The sequence below is a fragment of the Myotis yumanensis genome, unplaced genomic scaffold (assembly GCF_028538775.1).
Source record: "Myotis yumanensis isolate MYYU_CA2020_CCGP unplaced genomic scaffold, mMyoYum1.0.hap1 SCAF_3, whole genome shotgun sequence".
NCBI lineage: Eukaryota > Metazoa > Chordata > Mammalia > Chiroptera > Vespertilionidae > Myotis > Myotis yumanensis.
This window is the reverse complement of record NW_027223754.1, coordinates 107,400,775-107,421,693: the sequence shown is the minus strand read 5'-3', so window position 1 is coordinate 107,421,693 and position 20,919 is coordinate 107,400,775. Positions and strand designations below refer to the sequence as shown.

Genomic DNA, 20,919 nt, shown 5'->3' with positions numbered 1-20,919 from the left:
ATGGACCTGAAGAGCATTATGCTAAGTGAAATAAGCCAGTCAGAGAAAGATAAATACCACATGATCTCATTCATTTGTGGAGTATAATACACAACATAAACTGATAAACAAATATAGATCCAGAGACATAGAAGCATCAAACAGACCACCCAACCTCAGAGGGAAGGCAGGTGAGAAGGGGTGAGAGATCAACCAAGGACTTGTATGCATGTATATAAGCATAACCCATGGACACAGACAGTAGTGGGATGAGGGCCTGTGCTGGTGGGTTTGGAAAGACTGGGGAGAGGTCAATGGGGGGAAAAGGAGACATATATAATACTTTAAACATAATAAAATAAAATAAAATAAAATAAAATAAAATAAAATAAAATAAAATAAAATAAATAAAATAAATAAAATAAAATAAATAAATAAAATAAAATAAAATATAAAGGCTTCCTTATAAAAATGTGACAGATTTTGGCTTGCCACTTAATCAAATGAGACCATAACTTTGTCTACACACTGCTACATCAAAATGACAGAAGAAGCAAAATCAAGAGTTCCAGTTGGATTATCCAATCATTTTCAAAGAGGCAGGCTATGCACTGACACGATTATACTCAATTGCCAAATTCATTACACAAAGGAATTGCCTCCCTTCTCTAATTCTGTGTATGACACAATCTTAGACTATGTAGACAATGGTGCGATGATCACCTGAATTATTTAAAAATGTTAATGAAGTTGTCAAACATTCCAACATTCACCACCTATACTTGTAACAATAGTGGCAAAATCCAGCAGATAAGAAGCTGCTGTAAATCATATGTGAGATTTGATGTTTTTTTTAACCACTTAATTTCTACAATATTTTGTCATGGCAAATACATCTAGGGAAATCCTCTTGTCTTTGATACTAGTGATTAGATCCCAAGATTGTGCCCATATCTAGGGGGGGGGGGGTGGGGGGGGCGGGTACGGTTCATCCCAAGAAGTATAGGATCAGGTTTTTTAACCAAAACTCCTTGGGAAAGTGTTTCTGTGGCATGTGCTCCCTGAATCCATAAGGACAGATTTGACTGAGGGAAATTTTCTGGTGACATGAATAGCTCCTGGGTGGATAATGAATGCAGCTGCAGTGTCCTTTAAGTCTTGGTGGTTGGAGTTTCTCTTCAATGGCTTCGAGTGTAAGAAATAGTCAGTCCAACCAGAGCCCCCTACAGTGAAGATGTATCATGTTTCAGTCCACTTGGCGACTTCTGTAGAGATCTTTACGAAAAAGGTGTTATAATCCATTTGGAAGTTGAGTTGTGTCACCTTATTCTTTTTTTTTTTCCCCCAAACACAGGGCTTTATTATGTCAATGAACCCCAAAAGCACACTACCCGGACCTGTCTGAGCTGATGCCTAGAGGCAACCAGCAGAACAGGCGGCTTCTTTTGGGGGCAGGTGCCCCCCTCCCCCCGCACAGAGGAGAGCTCGAGGGAAGTTCAAGAAGACAGTGATGGGGAGGCAGAGGCAGAGGCAACATTCCTGCTGTGGGTGCACAGGCGGCGGCGCGGGCTCACTTGAGGTGTTAGAGGACCTTGCCCTGAATGCGGTGCTGGATCTCGCTGCGCTGCAGCATGAGCTGCAGGACCTTGTGGATGGCGTGCTCTGGGTATTTCTGCTTGGTGAAGTCCTGGATGATGCTGTGCTCCAACACCTGGGAGCCGATGGCAAAGCGGCGCTTGAGCTGCTTCTCGATGCGGCTCAGTATCTCCTGGTCCTCCTGGCTGGTGAAGCCCTCCACCCCTGACAGGGTGCCCGACAAGGCACGTCCAGCCTGGACACCTGGAAGAGCCTCAGGGCCTCCTCCACGTCCGCCTCCGTGGCGAAGGGCTGCAGCCTCATCTTGCTGAGGGCCTCGACGATGCGCACAATGGCCTCCAGCTGCCGCACAGTGATGGGGATGCTAGAGCAGCGCTTGCAGTCCCTCTAGTGTTGACGGGCCCCGCTGAGCATGAGGGTATACCAGTTCTTCAGCTTCTCCACGGCCTCCGCTGACAGCTGGGGGCCACACTGCTCGGCAGTAGATGAACTTCTTCAGCTTGATCAGGTCCACTTCCCCCTCTACCGCCTGGGTCTGTGTCTGCGCACTCAGGTGCAGAGTGATAACGTGTTTGGCCAGCATCAAGTCCCTTTCCTTATTGTGCTCGTCCTTGACGATGAAGATCATGTCGAAGTGGGACAAGATAGTAGGCATGAAATCGATGTTGTCCTCCCCCTTCGTCTCATCCCAGGGGCCAAACATTAAGTTGGTAGCAGCCAGGATGGAGCAGCGGGAATTGAGGGTGGTGGTGATCCCAGCCTTGGCGATAGAGATGGTCTGCTGCTCCATGGCCTCGTGGATTGCCACGCAGTCGTCTTCTCGCGTCTGGTCAGACTCGTCCATACAGACAACCCCGCCATCAGCCAGGACCATGGCTCTGCCCTCCATGATGAAGTTCCGGGACAAGGGGTCCCTCATCACCGAGGCTGTCAGGCCTGCCGCGTTGCTGCCTTTCCCAGATGTATACACCCCAATGGGAGAGCACTTCTCCACAAACTTCAGCAGTTGGGACTTGGACGTCCCCGGGTCTCCCAGCATCAGCAGGTTGATGTCTCCTCGGCGAGTGAGTCCATCAGGGAGCCTTTTCCGGGAACCCCCAAAGAGCAGGCAGGCGATGGCCTTCTTCATGTCCATGCCCCCGAAGATGGAGGGGGCGATGCTCTTGGAGATGACCTCGTAGACATTGGGGAGGGCAGCCAGCCGCCGGAACTCCTCCTCTTCCTGCGGGGTCACGGCCCCAACAAAGCTGCTGCCAGAGCCATCTGTGTCTACCTGGATGCCCAAGACATGGATGTAGGAGCTCCGGATGCCCACGCCCACCTGTCTCAGCCCTTGCTGGCAGTAAGGCCAAACTTCTTAATGGAGTAGATGCCCATGATGGTGACCCTGTTCTCACCTTATTCTTATGTCTCTTATTTAAATCACTAAACTCTTCCCTTTAAAATATGTTTCTGTATATAATATGCTTATAATTTCCCTTCCAGATACATCCCATTTTACAATAATTAAACATTACACTATATTTTTACTTTAGCTTAATCTTGTTGGTTAGATTTTAGTTCTTTCATATTAGGAATTACTATATATAGTATTGCTTTATGCACTAAATAAAGGTCTTGTAAAATTTGGTGAGTAATTAGTATAGATTTGAATATTGGAGTCAAAATAGCAGAAATAATTAAGAAGCTTCCAATTTGAAAAAAAATATAAAAATATGAAGAAAAATTAAAGTTAAATAATATCATGACATAGTCTGTTTAAATTTCATCTATTACATATTAACTCAATACACAATTAAAAAAGGAGACTATGTTTGGTCAGAACTTAAAGAGAATGCAGCTAGAAGTTTGGCAGTTTGATAAAAAATTGTTTCTCCAAGTTTGGTTTTCTTTGATGTCTTCTTTTATGCCTTATGGCATATTTATGTATGACAGAAAATGCTCTTAATAAGTTCATAAAGAAGTCAGTATAATTTAAAAATCATATGTAAGAGAGACAATAATGGAGAAGGATGCAAGTGTATGTGTGTGTGTGTTTTGAAAACCTATTTCTAATTTAGGATATGTACTACATACAGTATAAACATTCTTTTTAGAATTGTGTCTATTTTTTACTGAATTTATTGGGGTTACATTGGCTAATAAAATTATATAGGTTTAAGTTGTAAAATTCTATAATATATCATCTGTATATTGTGTATTCACCACCCAAGTCATGTCTCCTTCCATTGCCATCCATCCTCAATTTACCCTTCCCTGTCTCTCCCCCCACCTCCATTTCTCTCTGTTAATGACCATACTATTATCTGTCTAGAAGGGTGGGGTTTTATTTGTTTGTTTGTTTTTTCGGTATTTTGTTGTTGTTGTTCTTCATTTGTTTTGTTATTTTTGCTTAATCCCTTCAACCTTTTTCACCCAGTCCCCATACAACTTTCCATCTGACATTGTTCTATTTTGTTTGTTGATTTATTTTGTTCACTAGAGTCCACATATAAGTGAAATCATATGGCATTTGTCTTTCTCTGACTGGCGTATTTCTTATACCATGACAGTCCCCATGTCGATTCATGCTGTTGTAAAAGGTAAGATTTCTTTCTTTTTTATGGTGGAGGAGTATTCCATTATGTAGATGTACCATTGCATTTTATTCACTCATCTACTGATGGATACTTGGGCTGCTTCCAGATCTTAGTGTTGTAAATACCACTTCAATGAACATAGGGGTGCGTATATATTTTCTTGAATTGGTGTTGCCAGTTTCTCCAGATAAATTCCCAGAAGTAAAATCACTGGATCATAAGCCAGTTCTATTTTTAGTTTTTGAGGTAACTTCATACTGCTTTCCACAGCAGCTGCACTATTTTGCATTGCCACTAACAGTGTATATGGGTTTCCTTTTTTGTTACATGTTTGCCAACACTTGTTTGTTAATTTATTTATGATAGCCATTCTGATAGGTGCGAGGTGACATCTCATTGTGGTTTTAATTTGCATTTCTCTGATGATTAGTGACACTGAGCATATTTTCATATGTCTACTTGCCATTTGTATGTCCTCTTTGGAGAAGTGTCTATTTAGTTTTTTGCTGATTTTTAAAATTACATTGTTTGTTGTTTTGGTGTTGAGTTGTATAAGTTAGCTATATATTGTGGATATTAATTTCTTATCAGATATACTGGCAAATATGTTCTCCTATTCAATGGGTTGTCTTTTCACTTTGTTGATGGTTTCCTTTGCTATGTGAACTTTTTTTTAGTTTGATGTACTGTTTTTTTTTAAGATTTTTATTGATTTAAGAAAGGAAGGGTGAGGGGGAGAGAGACAGAGAAATATCAATGATGAACAGCCTGGTCAAGGTGAAGGAAGATGGTGAACATCAGGACAGCAGTGAGGTAGAGAGTATAAGTGAGTGAGGGAGCGAAAGGGGAGTGTGTGGATGTGGTGTGTGTGTGTGTGTGTGTGTGTGTGTGTGTGTGTGTGTGTGAGTGAGGGACAGTTAGATCCTGCAAGACTTTCAGGAGCTGGCAGACCTGGCTCTCCTAGATGGAGAGCCCCTGCTACTGCTGAAATCACTCCTGGGGTAGCCAGATCTGACAGAAACCATGCCATCTTGAAGGAGAGAGCTGCTGTGACTAGGAGCCCAGTCTCACCACAGCCCAGACTGGTCTCAGACACCACCCCGGATCCTATAGGCACTTCAGACCTGCTACTTCAGCTGCAGACCCATGGACACCAGGACACCATCCTCCACAGATGTGGGCTCCTGTGGCTCTCAGAGTGTATCCCCCTCCAACCAGCCACTGCAAGGGTCCTGGGCACCATGCATCTCACCAGTGAGTCTCGAACTGTGCTCCCCACCCACCAGGCCTGCAGCATTGGCCCCAGCCCTGGGTATCCTGCCAGCAATCCTCAGACTGCACTCTCCACCCACCACCTGTGGATCCTCCTAGACCCCGCAAGTCCCACTGGCAAATCTTGGCCTGCACTTCCTGCCCGACAAACTTGCAGAGTTGGCCCTGGCCGTGCTCCTCCAGCAGACTAGCCTCTGACAGTGTTCCCTCCTCCAAGCCCAGGGCATAACCCTGGCCCCACTTGTCCAACAGCAAGCCTCAGACTGAACTCCCTGCTAACCAAGCCCAAGGCATCTTTCCAGGCACCACGCATCCTGCCAGCGAGCCTCGGACTGTGCTCCCTGCCCTCCAAGACCACGGAACCAGCCCTGGTCCTGAGCATTCCTCAGGCGAGCCTCAGACTGCCCTCCCCACCAGTTAAGCTTGCGGCATCCTCCCAGGCCCCATGTGTCCCACAGGCAAGTCTCTCTCTGTGCTCCCTGCCTGCCAAACCCACGGCATTGCCCTGGCCCCACACATCCCCCCAGCAAGCTTCGGACTAAGCACCATGCCAACTAAGCCCACTGTGCCACCCCAGCCCCTTGTGTCATGCCTCAGAGTCTTGGACTGTGCCTTCTGCCCACCATGCCCGCAATATTGACCCCAGGCCCAGTGCATCTTGGTGCCTGGACCCTTCTATGAGAGCACAAATGGGTAGATAAAGAAACAACCTGCAAAGGAAAGAAAAGTGGAGTCACCAGAAAAGGAATACAATGAAATGGAGGCATGCAATATGTCAGAAAAAGAATTCGGAATAAGGGTCATAGAGTTCCTAAACCGGCTGGATGAGAAAGTCAACAACTTATGTAAGAATCAAGAGGAAATAAAGAGTGATATAGCTACAATAAAAACACTATGGAAAGTTTCAATAATAGACTAGAAGAAGTGGAGGACCGAATTGGCGAATTAGAAGACAGGGCAGAAAAACACATACAATCTGAACAATAATTGGAGAAAAATTAGAAAGCCGGAGGAGAACCTAAGGGAGCTATGTGTATGGTGTTTGAATGTGGTCTGGTTTCATTATTTTTTTTTTTTTTTGCATTTACCTTTTCAATTTTCTTAACATTATTTATTGAAGAGACTATCTTTATCCCCAGTATGTTCTTGCCTTCTTTTTAAAATATTAATTGACCCTGAAGTCATGGGTTTATTTCTGGGCTGTTGGTTCTGTTCCATTGATGTATATGTCCGTTTTATGCTAGTACCATTCTGTTTTAATTACTATGGCCGTGTAGTATAGTTTGATACCAGGTACCATGATTCCTCTAACTTGGTTCTTCTTTCTCAATATTGCTGTGGCTATTTGGTATCTCTATAAAAAACAACAAATACCAGAACTGATAAATACATTTCATATAGTAGCAGGATGCAATATAAATATCCAGAAATTAGTTGTATTTCTATACACCAATAATGAACTATCAAAAATGGAAGCTAAGAAAATGATCTCATTTACAAATGCAAAAAACATACCTTGGAATAAATTTAACAGAGGATGTAAAAGACCTGTACTAGGAAAATTAGAAGCCACTGAAGAAATAAATTGAGGAAGATAAAAATAAGTGGAAGCATATAGCATGTTCATCAATAGGAAGACGTAACATCATTAAAATGCCCATACCACCCCCAAAAAATTATAGATTCAATGCACTTCTTATCAAGATATCCATGACATATTTCACAGAAGTAGAATAAATATTCCAAAAATTTATATGGAATCAGAGAAGTATGTCTTTTAATGCTTAAAATGTTCAGTATTAATAAGACTAACTTTACGTGTTAAAATATTTTTGCATTTTTGAATAAAAACAGCAAACATTTTTATGACCATGTATTTAATATTTTTCCATATAACATCCTGTCCTCCATTTTTTTATGGTTACACATTCCTCTTATATCTGTATTCCCTATGGACAAGTGATCCCTTAAAATTAAGATTTTCTAAATTAAAAAGAGTATAAGTTGCCACAGGAATGCTATAAATTATTAATAAATAAGTAAGAGAGGGGGCCTAGCTGGTTTGGCTCAGTGGATAGAGCATTAGCCTATGGATTGAAGGGTCCTGGGTTTGATTCTGGCCAAGGGCACATGCCAGGGTTGCAGGTTCCATCCCCAGTGATTCTCTCTCATTGTTGATGTTTCTCTCTCTCTCTCTCTCTCTCTCTCTCTCTCCTTTACTCTCTGATATCAATAAAAATATATTTTAAAAACTAAGTAAGAGATGGTTAGCTCTACCCAAAAAAATGTTTAAAGTCCACTTGAAGGTTTAAGTAATTCAAGCACCCCCACTTGATAAAACCATTAAAACACTCTTCTCTGAGTAAATCATGTCTATTTGCCACATGTCTTTGCCATTATTCTCTGCAGGATGAGTTTCCAGGTCTGGAAAATTTTATTCATATAAGGGTAACAAAAGCATGACCCATCAACTTTTAAAGAAGTAACAGTATTACGGTCTGAGGAAAGAGGACCCTTAAGAATCTTAACTAAATGAGGGAAATAATTTTATGGGTTATTTTTTTAAATATCCTGTTGAATCTTCAACATGAACTTTTCTATAATTGCATTAGTGTGTGTGCATGTTTGTGTCTAAGGGCATATTTTAAGCAACTATTAAGACTAGAATTTCTTTCAGAGTGAGCAGAACATAGGATGATTTAAGAAGCAACAAGTGCTCTCCCCTATTTCCAAATAGCTCCTTATCAAAGTAATTTCTTCAGGTGCATTTTTAACTTATTAATATCCAACTTTTTAGGACTTCTCATTAAATAAAGATACAGTAGATGTGACAAACTATCATTCTCAGTACAGTATAGAAAAAATGATCAAAATCATATTTTGAAACATAATGGAAAGATGTGAAAACAAAGAGAACTAAGTAGATTAAAATTTCAGAGAAAGAAGAGTAATTGCTATGTGATCTGAGATTGGCAACTCTTTCTCCTTATGGACATTTGTTGATTCTGCACATGGTTTAAGGATCAGGCTTGTCATAAGCAGTAGGACTGAGTTAGGGCAAGAATTTCTTCTGAGGTGATGAAAATGTTTTAAAATTGATTGTGGTGCTGGTTAAGTATATGTGTGAATATATTAAAAATTATCAAATTGTACACTTTAAACAGATGAATTTATGTTATATGAATTATCTAACATAAGCGACCATCTGACCAGTAGCTATGAGATGCACTGACCACCAAGGGCCAGATGCTCAATGCAGGAGCTGCTGAGCTGCAGTCACTTGGCAGTAGTGATTCTCGGGTGACACACCACAGAACCAGAGAGGAGGGAGCCCAATTCCGGGGTGCATCACCCAAGAACTGCTCTCTCGCAATCCGGGACTCCTTGGGGGATGTTGGAGAGCCGGTTTTGGCCCAATCCCCACAGGCCAGGATGAGGGAACCCACCTGCTGGAGGGACCTCACTCACTCTGTAGACACCCTTCAAGCCGCGATGCCACTCCAGGTGCGGCCAGCAGGGGAGGGATGATGGGAGGTTGGCTCCAGGGCATGTCCAGCCATCTTGCCAAGTCCCATCCCACCAGCCACCTTCTAATTAATTTCCTTTTAATGTGCATGAATCCCCCATGCACCGGATCACTAGTATATCAATAAAACTGTTAAGAATAAATAACTCATGTCTCAAAAATAGATTCGTAATAAAACTTAAAGTATTGATTTAACTAAAGGATAACAAAAATACTACATATTTAAAACTTCTAAAAAATAAGGATTCCAAGATGGCTGCAGAGTATCTGTAAACTCCATCTGCTTGATCAGAACACTGGATGAACTTGCAGCTAAACTGCAGAACGTTCAGCTCTAAAGACCAGTTGGAGTGTAGCTGATCTGAAGTATTGAAAGCAGGGATCACAGAGGAAAGAAAGGATACATGGAGAAGGTGAAACAACTTGCCCAGGTGTACATCTGGGAAGCCAGAGAGATATTGCAGCAATGGAGCCCCTGCCCCTTAGAGTGTGGGGTCTCAGTCACACACAGAGATTCCTAATCCGAAGCAACAATGAGGGAAAGGGGAGCATGGAGCAATGAGAATCAGTGGGGATTTGATCCACCTGGGAGACTGAGACCGCACCATCCCAGGCAAACAGCAATTTGTTTGTTACACCAGCCTAGGAAATTCTCTGTGATCTGTGACTCTAGGAGAAGCCATGCAGCAGAGCTTGAGGCTGGAGAGGGGAATCTGATCACTACATCCAGCAGTGACTCTGAGGGGCCTTCTATTATCTGGACAAACTTTGGGCAGAGAGCCGGACAGAAGTTGGACTATGTGGCTTTGGAAAGAATATTGGTCTTGCCCAACTTGAGAGCATGGGTAGCACCCCTCCCCCTCACTGTTGAATAGCTAGGTCTGCACTGTCCTGTGCTGTTCTGAGGCAAAGGGGAATGGCACTGAGGCAGAAATCTGTTTGTATTACTCAATAGGACAGCATGGGGGACTTGGACATTAGGCTCAGTAGGAGCCTGTGTGGAGGCCCCACACAATATGGGACAGTGGCACAGAAAATTTGGAGTGTTGAGCAGAGCTTATTTTTTTTTATCCTCTTCTACTTGTTGTGCTGGCAAGGGGGTGCCAGGGAGCCATGCAGAACTAAGTTTTTGTAATTGAGTCTCCTGGGTAGGCTTCTGTCCAGGAGACAGATGTGTGTGTGCAGGGCCCTTCAACTGCATTACAGGGAACCAGATCTAAGCTCCCCAGAGAGTTGAGCCAGTGCAGCCCTGGGAAGGAGAGGAAGTACCCACCCCTCTCCTACAGGTTACAGGCACCACGCCCTATATTAGTCTGTTTAAATCACCCAAGCCATATCCCAGCTACCCCTACAGAACACAGTGTTGTGGGGAGAAGGAGAGAAGCTCAGAGTACAGATATTCAGGATGTGAGACATGAGACAGACTAAGCCTCTGGGATCTGATAGCCCTGCCCACTAGACTGCTTGGGGCTCTGCCCTGCCAAGCTTCAGGCAGGTTGCAGTGGGCCAGGCAGGGACAGTGACTGACATTGATTTGCACCACAGAACCTCCTGGAAGACCCTAGAGCAGTACAAGCGGCCAGCTTCAGACAACATCAGAGCAAAAGCCAGAGAGCGCAACAAATAGCAGATCCAAAGGGTGCAAGTAAGCACCAAAATCTGTGGAGGCAAATTCCACTTTAAATATTTTCTTTATTTTTTCTTTTATAATTCATTTTTCTTCTCTTTTTTTCACATCTCTTATTTATCTCTTTCCTTTTCATATTCCAGTTTTCTTTCTCTTTTTAAATTCTCTTTTCTATTCTATATTTTATTTTATTCATTATTATTACTTTAAATGTTTTTATTATTTTTTCTTTTTTATTCATATTCTTTGTTTTCTCTTGTTTTCTTTCATATTTGCTTTTTTCATTTATTTTCTCCTTCTCTAGTCCTTTTTGTCTCTTGTCTTTTAGTATTCATTGTTAAAATTATTTTTGTTGTTTTGGTTATTGGTGGTGTGGTTTTTTTGTGTGTGTTGTTTTCAGTTTGGTCTTGTTTTGTTCACTCAGTAACTGTATAACAGTTGCCATGACATTGTCACAGTTACACTTCACAGTAAGCCAGCCAAAAGGCTGAACCCCCCACAAACAGAACAAAAGCAATCAAGACCCACTTACAACAGGAATGTCCACAAAACCCACAAAAGGGATATTACTAGAGTATCCAGCTCAGATAATAAGGAAATTAAACCACTGGGTCCCATCACACACCCACCACAGAAACCCACCCCACCAAGACTGGGAGTCATAGCAGTTCTAGCCAATAAATAGAAACATACCCAAAGAAATAGCAAATATGAGGAAACAAACAACCAAAAAAGAGCCCCAAGTAAAAGAACAAGAGGAATCTCCAGAAAGAGCTCTAAATGAACTAGAGGCAAGAAATTTATCAGAAAAAAGTATAAAGTAATGGTTTTAATAGTGCTCAACAGCATGAAGAAGGACATATAACATAAAACAAACAACCAGTCGAAAATAAAGAATAACATATCTGAAATAAAAAAATACACTGGAAAGAATAAACAGTGGGTTAGAGGAAGCAGAAAATCAATAAGAAAATTAGAAAACAAAGTAGAAATAATCACTCAATCAGAGCCACAAAAAGAAAAATAACTATGAAGCATGGGGACAGTTTAAGGAAAATGTGGGACAACATGAATGAAGGAATAATGAGAGGAAACTTCCCTAACCTGGTAAAGGAAAAGGACACACAAGTTCAGGAAGCATAGAGAGTCCCAATCAAGATGAACCCAAAGAGGCTCACATCAAGACACATCATAATTAAAATGGCAAAGGATAAAGACAAACAGAGAATCTTAAAGGCAGCAAGAGAGAGACAGTTACCTACAATGGAGTTCTCATACGGATATCAGCTGATTTCTGAACAGAAATACTACAGGCCAGAAGAGAATGGCATGAAATATTTAAAGCAATGAAAACAAGGATCTGAAACCAAGACTAATCTATCCTGCAAGACTACCATTCAAAATTGAAGGTAAAATAAAGAGCTTCCCAGAAAACAAACAAACAAAAAGGATAAAGGAGTTTATTACCACCAACACAGCATTGCAAGGAATGTTAAAGAGATTGCTGTAAGAATAACTATATAGAGAGCAACACAGACATAAAGAGTCAAAATGTCAATAAATAAGTACTTATCAATAATAACCTTAAATGTAAATAGATAAATTCTCCAATCAAAAGACAGAGTATCTGAATGGATAAGAAAAAAATCACCCATAAATGGGTTTCCTACAAGAGACCTAACTCAGAACAAAAGACTCACACTGGATAAAAGTAAAGAGTTGAAAAACAATTTAATCATAAAAATAGAAACAATGAACTTACGGTAGCAATACTTATATGTGATAAAATATTCAAAATAGAAAAAGAAGGTCATTACATAATACTAAAAGGATTAATCAAACAAGAGGATATAACCCTAGTAAAAAATATAGGCACTCAATATAGGAGCACCAAAATATATTAATAAAAAACCAACCAACTCTTGGAGGACTTTATGGGAGAGATAGCAATATAGTCATGGTAGGAAATTTTAACACCCCACTGACATGACTGGATAGACTTTCGGTAGAATATACATTATTCTCATGTGCACATGGGACATTCTCAGGGACAGATCACATGTTAGGACATAAAATATGTCTTTACAAATTCAAGAAGATTTAAGTCATATCAAATTACTTCTCGGATCACAAGAGCATGAAACTAGAAATCAACTGTAATGAAAAACCCTCAAAAACATTCAAACACATGGTGGGTAAATAGTATGTTATTAAACAATGAATGAGTTACCAATGAGATTAAGGAAGAAATAAAAAATTACCTGGAAACAAATGAACACACAACAACCCAAAATCTATAGGATACAGAGAAAGCAGTCCCAAGAGGGAAGTTAATAGCATTACGGACCTACCTCAAGAAGAAAGAAAAACCTCAATTAAAGCACCAAGCACCAAATTTGAAAGAACTAGAAAAGTAATAACAAGAAAGGTAACAATAACAAGTAAATTGAATGAATGGAATAATAAAGATAACTCTGGAAATAAATTACATGGAGACTAGCAAAACAACATCCAATACAAAAATCAATAAAGCCAAGAGCTGGTTCTTTGGAAAGATAAACAAGATTGATAAATCTTTAGCTAGACTCATCAAGAAAGATAGAGGACCCAAATAAATAAAATCAGAAATGAAAGAGGTGAAGTAACAATTGACACCACAGAAATACAAAGGATTATAAGAAAATACTATGAACCATCCAATTGGATAATCTGGATGAAATAGACAAATTCCTAAAAATATATAATGTTCTAAAACTGAACCAAGAAGAATCAGAAAACCTGAATAGACTTATAGCAACTAATGAAATGGATCAATAATAAAAATAAAGTCCCAGAAAACAAAAGTGCTGAACTAGATGGATTTGCAGGTATATATTTACCAAACATTCAAAGACCTAACACTTATCTTTCTCAAATTATTCCAAAAAATTCAAGGTGAAGGAAGACTTCCAAGTTCTTTTCATGAGCTTGCATTCTTCTAATTCCCAAACCAGAGAAAGACATATCAAATAAAGAGAATTATAGGCCAAAATATCCTTGATAAACGCAGATTTTAAAATCTTCAACAAAATATTAGCAAATTAGATCCAGCAATACATTAAATAGATCATACATCATGACCAAGTGGGATTTATTCCTGGGATGCAAGGTTGGCACAATATTTGCAAGTCAACAAATGTGATATATCACATACACCTCATGAAGAATAAAAATCACATAATCATATCAACAGATGGAGAAGAGTATGCAACAAAATTCAATAACCATTTATTATATAAGCTCTCAGCAAAGTGGGAATAGAGGAAACATACCTCAACATAACAAAGACCATATATGGAAAAGCGACAGTCAACAATACTAAATGGGCAAAAACTAAAAGCATTTTCCTTAAGATCAGGAACAAGACAGGGATGTCTGCTTTCACCATTCTTATGCACATAATACTGGAAGTCCTAGACAAAGTTATCAGACAAGAAGAAGAAATAAAAGGCAACCAAATTGTAAAGGAAGGAAATAAACCCTCATTATTCACAGATGACATGATATTGTACAAGTAAAAGCCTCGTTATTTGCAGATGACATGATATTGTACTAGAGATTCCACCAAAAAACTATTAGATTTAATAAATGAACTCATTTATATAGCAGGATACAAAATTAAGATCCAGAAATAGAGAGAATTTAAAAAATATATTAAGAGTATTATAGATGTCTCCCATTCCCTCCCCCCTTTCTTCCTCTCCACCCAGCCCCTATCCCATCCATGCCTTCCCCATACTATTGTCTGTGTCTATGGATTATGCATATATGCATATATGATCTTTGGTTAATCTCTTAGCATCCATTGTACCCTCCTCCTCCTCTAATCTGTCATTCTATTCTACACATTCATACCTCTGGACTTATTTTGTTCATTAGATTCCACATATAAGTGAGATCATGTGATATTGCCTTCATTTTCTATTTCTTTGCACGTTATTTTTCCATCATTTTATTTTATTTGCTATTTTTATTTTTATACCATTTTTAAATCAATTTTTTAAATAAATTTATTATTATTTTCTTCTCATCCTCTTTCTTCTTATCCACTCATCCCCTCTACTTCCTCCATACTGAACTGAGGTCCTCCCCATATTCATCCAATTCTTAACCTTATTTTCTCTACAGATTCTGACCCACCCTCTTTGCTGGGTATTTGGTGTTTGCATTTTTTTGGTTTATTTGTTTGTTCTGTGGTGTTTTTTCTCTCTCTCTCTCTCTCTCTCTCTCTCTCTATATATATATATATATATATATATTCTCCATTTTCTTCCTTTTTCTTTTCTCCCTTATCTTTATTTCTCTCTTCAATATTATTTGTGCTCTCTTTTCTCTCTCCTAATTCTCTTTTCTCCGGTGCTCACTTATATTGGGGTTTTCCGTGTCATGAGTACATTCGTGTTTTGTTCCCTTTGTGTTGTGTCGTGTCAAGGTGAATTTTATCCTGTCTGGCCAATGTGCTAGAGAGCGAGCCACATAACCACCAAGGGTGCCCTCAGATAACACCTGGGACTCTACAGCTACCCCTGCCAGGGAACTGCTACCTCAGCTGTGGTCCCAAGGTCACCAAGTCTCCCATCCAAGAAGCAGCAGCTATGTGAGCAGTCTTCTCTCATTTGAGGAGCACCAGCCATGCAAGCAGCTTGCCCCATCTGAGGAGCAGCAGCCTCATGATCAGCCCACTCCCATCAGAGGAGCAGCGGCTGTGCAAGCAGCTTCCCCCCACCAGCCAGAGGAGCCATCACTGCTGCGAACAGCACCCACCAGAGTAGCTTCTGCCAACTGAGGAATGAACAAGACAGGGATGCCCACTTTCACCACTCCTGTTGGACCTAGTACTGAAAGTACTAGCCATGTGATTAGACAAGAAGAAGAAATAAAAGGCATCCAAATTGGAAAATAAGAAGTAAAATTGTCCTTATTCACAGATGACATGACACTGTACATAGAAAACGCTACAGACTCCATAAAAAATACTAGACTTAATAAATGAATTCAGCAATGTAGCAGGATACAAAATTAATGCCAAGAAATCTATGTCATTTCTATACATCAATAGTGAACTTACAGAAAGAGAGACTAAAAAAGTAATCCCATTTACCATCGCACCAAAAAAATTAAGATACCTAGGAATAAACTTAACTAAGGATGTAAAAGACTTATACACAGAAAACTACAGGACACTGAAAAAAGAGATAGAAGACATAAACTGATGGAAGAACATAACATGTTCATGGATTGGTAGAATCAACATCATTAAAATGTACATACTACCCAAAGCAATCTATACATTCAATGCACTTCCCATTAAAATACCAACATCATATTTCACAGACCTAGAACAAACTTTCCAAAAATTCATCTAGAATAAAAAAAGACCCCGAATAGCTGCAGCAATCCTGAGAAAGAAGAATAAGTAGGTGGGATCTCAATACCAGATATCAAGTTGTATTACCAAGCCACTTTTCTCAAAAATGCCTGGTACTGGCACAAGAACAGACATATAGACCAATGAAATAGAATAGAGAACCCAGAAATCAACCCAAACCACTATGCTCAATTAATATTTGACAAAGGAGGCATGAACATACAATGGAGTCAAGACAGTCTCTTCAATAAATGGTGTTGGAAAAATTGGACTATACATGCAAAAAAATGAAAAAAGACCAACTTACATCATACACAAATTAAACTCAAAATGGATAAAGGACTTAAACATAAGACAGGAAGCCATAAAAATACTAGAAGAATCAATCCACAGGCAGCAAAATCTGACATATGTCAAAGCATTTTCTTTACCGATGCTGCTCCTAGGGCAACAGAAACTAAAGAGAAAATAAACAAATGGAACTACATCAAAATAAAAAGCTTTTGCACAGCAAAAGAAAACAACAAGAAAACCCACTGCATGGGAGAACATATTTGTCATTGTTATCACCGATAAAGGTTTAATCTCCAACATTTACAGGGAACTCATACAACTTAACAAAAAGAAGATAAACAAACCAATCAAAAAATGAGCAACAGACCTAAATAGATACTTTTCAAAAGAAGACAGAAGGAAGGCCAAGAGACATATGAAAACATGCTCAAAGTCACTAATTATCCAAGAGATGCAAATGAAAACAACAATGCAGTACCAGCTCACACCTGTCAGAATGGCTATCATCAATAAATCAACAAACGAAAAGTGCTGGCAAGGATACAGAGGAAAAGTAACCCTCTTGCACTGCTGGTGGGAATGCGGACTGGTGCAGCCACTGTGGAGAACAGTATAGAGTTTCTTCAAAAAACTAAAAATGGAACTGCAATTTGACCCAGTGGTCCCACTTCTAGGAATATATCCTAAGGAACTAGAAACACCAATCAGAAAGGATATATGCACCCCTATGTTCATAGCAGCACAATTTACCATAGCTAAGATTTGTTAACAGCCTATGTGCCCAACAGCAGATGAGTGGATTAAAAAAACTGTGATACATCTACACAATGGAATACTATGCTGAGGTAAAAAAGAAGGAATTCTTACCATTTGCTACAACATGTATAGAACTGGAGAACATTATGCTAAGTGAATAAGCCAGTCACAGATAGATAAATATCACATGATCTCACTCATTTATGGAATATAATGAACAACATAAACTGATGAACAAAAACAGATCCAGAGACAGAGAAGCATCGATCAGATGCTCAAACCTCAGAGACAAGGTAGGGGAGGTTGGGAATAAGGGGGAGAGATCAACCAAAGGACTTATATGCATGCATATAAGCCTAACCAATGGACACAGACAACAGGGGGCTTAGGGTATGAGTGGGGAGGTAGGGGGCAATGGGGTGATAAGGACACATATGTAATACCTTAAACAATAAAGAAATTAAGAAGAAAGATATTGCTACGACATATGCCTGCTATTTTGCTGCCTATGGAGTCTTGTAGAATTTTTAGTGTTTCCCATATTACATTTAAGTCCTTTAGCCATTTTGAGTTTGTATTTGTGTATGGTGTAAGTTGGCGATCTAGTTTCATTTTTTTGCATTTATCTGACCAAATTTCTCAGCACCATTTATTGAAGAGACTGTCTTGACTCCATTGTATGCTCTTGCCTGCTTTGTCAAATATTAACTGAGCATAATGGCTTGTGTTGATTTCTGGGTTGTCTGTTCTGTTCCATTGGTCTATATTTCTGTTCTTGTGCCAGTACCAGGCAGTTTTGAGAACTGTGGCTTTATATCTGGTATTGTGATCCCTCCAACTTTGTTCTTCTTTCTCAAGATTGCTGTAGCTATTCGGGGTCTTTTTTTATTCCAATGAATTTTTGGAGAGTTTGTTCTAGATCTTTGAAATATGCCGTTGGTATTTTAATGGGGATTGCATTGAATCTGTAGATTGCTTTGGGTAGTGTGGACATTTTAATGATGTTGATTCTACCAATCCATGAACATGGTATGTTCTTCCGTTTGTTTATGTCCTCCTCTATCTCTTTTTTCAATGTCCTGTAGTTTTCTGAGTACAGGTCTTTTACCTCCTTAGTTAAGTTTATTCCTAGGTATCTTAATTTTTTTGGTGCAATGGTAAATGGGATTGTTTTTTTCATCCCTCTTTCTGTAAGTTCATTATTGGTGTATAAAACGGCCATAGATTTCTGGGTGTTAATTTTGTATCCTGCTACATTGACAAATTCATTTATTAGGTCTAGTAGTTTCTTGATGGAGTCTTTGGGGTTTTATATTTATACTATCATGTCATCTGTGAATAAAGACAGTTTTACTACTTCTTTTCCAATTTGGATGCCTTTTATATCTTCTTCTTGTCTGATTGCTATGGCTAGCTCTTCCAGTACTATATCAAACAGGAGTAGTGAAATTGGGAATCCTTGTCTTGTTCTTGTTCTTAGGGGAAATGAGTTTAGTTTTTGCCCATTGAGTATGATGTTGGCTTTTATTATGTTGAGGTATGATTCCTCTATTCCCACTTTGCTGAGAGTTTTTATTAAGAAAGGGTGTTGGATTTTTTCAAATGCTTTTTCTGCATCAATTGATATTCTTGTGTGATTTTTGTCTCTCAGTTTATGTGATGTATCACATTTATTGATTTGCAGATATTATACCATCCTTGCATCCCCAGAATAAGTCCCTCTTGGTCATGGTGCATGATCTTTCTAATGTATTGCTGAATTTGATTTGCTAGAATTTTGTTGAGGATTTTAGCATGTACATTATTCTAAAATATTGGCCTGTAGTTCTCTTTTTTTGTGGTGTCTTTATCTGGTTTTGAAATTAGGGTAATGCTGGCTTCATAGAAAGAGCTTGGAAGTGTGCCTTCCTCTTGGATTTTTTGGAATAATCTGAGGAGGATAGGTTTTAGTTCTTCTTTAAATGTTTGGTAGTACTCCCCTGTAAAGCTGTCCGGACCAGGGCTTTTGTTTGCTGCAAGATTTTTGATCACTGCTTCAATTTCTTTGGTAGTTATCTGCTTATTCAGGTTTTTTTTTTATTCTTCTTGATTGAGTTTTTGGAGCTTGTATTTGTCTAAGAATATGTCTATTTCATCTATGTTGATCATTTTTTTGGAATAGAGTTGTTCATAGTATTCATAATCATTTGTATTTCTGTGGGGTCTGTTCTATTTTCATCTCTTTCATTTCTGATTTTGTTTATTTGGGTCCTCTCTCTTTGCTTCTTGGTGAACCTGGCTAGAGGTTCATCAATCTTGTTTTCAAAGAACTAGCTCTTGGTTTTGTTGATCTTTTGTATTTTTTTGGTCTCTATGTCGTTTATCTCTGCTCTGACCTTTATTATTTCCTTCCTTTTGCTTACGCTGGGTTTTTCTTGCTGCTCTACTTCTAACTCCTTGAGTTGTAGGGTTAGATAATTTATTACCATTTTCTCTTGTTTTTTTGAAGTAGGCCTGTAGAACTATGAACTTCCCTCTGAAGACTGCTTTCACTCTGTCTTATAGATTTTGCATTTTTGTGTTTTCATTGTAATTTGTTTCCAGGATGTTTTTAATTTCTTCTTTGATCTCTTTGATAACCAAATCATTGTTTAATAGCATGTTGTTTAGCCTCCAGGTATTTGATCTTTTTGATTGTTTTTATTGTTGTTGATTTCTAGTTTTACGCCATTGTGATCTGAGAAAATACTTGATATGATTTCTATCTTCTTGAATTTGAAGAGACTTTGCCTGTGTCCCAACATTTGGCCTATCTTTGAGAATGACCCATGTGCACTTGAGAAGAATGTATATTCTGTGGCTTTGGGGTGAAATGTTCTGAAGATGTCAATTAATGCCATCTGATCTAATGATTTATTTAGGATTGATATTTCTTTGATGATTTTTTGTTTAGAACTTGTCCAGTGGTGTTAGTGTGGTATTAAAGTCCCCTACTCTGATTGTATTGCTGTCAATCTCTCCCTTGATATCCTCCAGAAGTTTTTTTTATGTATTTGGGTGCTTCTGAATTTGGTGGTATGTTTACCAGAGTTATATCTTCTTGTTGAATTGCTCCCTTTAGTATTATGAAGTGGTGTTCCTTTTTTTTTTGTTATGGCCTTCACTTTAAGGTCTAATTTGTCAGATATAAGCATTGCTACCCCAGCTTTTTTTTTTTCATTTCCATTCGCCTGAAAAGCCTTTTTCCATCCCTTCACCATCTGTCTGTGTGAGTCCTTTGTTCTGAGGTTTCCTGTAGACAGCATATATATGGGTCATGTTTTCTTATCCACTCAGCTACCCTATGTCTTTCGATTGGGGTATTTAATCCATTTACATTTAAAGTTATTATTAATAGGTACTTGTTTTTCACCATTTTTATTTTTATGCCTGTGTTCCTTCCTATTTCTTCTTTTTACAGCATACCCTTTAGCATTTCTTGCATTGCTTCTTTGGTGGTAATGAACTTCCTTAGTCCTTTTTTTGTCTGTGAAGTTCCTGATTTCACCCTCAATTTTGATTGATAGCTTTGCTGGGTACAGTATTCTTGGATTCAGACCCTTGCTTTGCATCACTTTGTATATTTCATTCCATTCCCTTCTGGCCTGATGTGTTTCTGTTGAGAAATCAGTCGATAGTCTGATGGGAGAATAATATGGAACTCTTCATGTATTTACATGTCAGCCTTGTACAGGGGACATGTCAATATTCTCTGTATCGTTCCAATTTTAGTATATGGGCTGCTGAAGTGAGCACTGCATTCTGGTTATTAATTTGTGCAGTTATTCAGCATCTGGTCAGTTAATGTTCAAGAAAAAATATTAATTTTTATAAAAATGATCTATTATTTTATGTTAACGATTAC

At 39.1% G+C, this 20,919-nt stretch overlaps 1 protein-coding gene and 1 non-coding gene across 2 annotated transcripts in view; both read right to left on the bottom strand.

Moving 5' to 3' along the window:
* Positions 1-1,561: 1,561 nt before the first annotated feature.
* The window catches only part of LOC139006280 (DNA replication licensing factor MCM5-like), an 88,742-nt gene continuing 69,384 nt past the window's right edge, over positions 1,562-20,919 (bottom strand). Inside the window, 4 exon segments of the mRNA XM_070408741.1 lie at positions 1,562-1,803; positions 1,806-2,050; positions 2,052-2,895; positions 2,898-2,962. Of these exon segments, the coding sequence (XP_070264842.1) occupies positions 1,562-1,803; positions 1,806-2,050; positions 2,052-2,895; positions 2,898-2,962 (1,396 nt within the window).
* LOC139007792 (U6 spliceosomal RNA) lies at positions 20,704-20,810 on the bottom strand. The gene has a single exon (XR_011470952.1). It is a non-coding gene; the product is annotated as a U6 spliceosomal RNA (small nuclear RNA).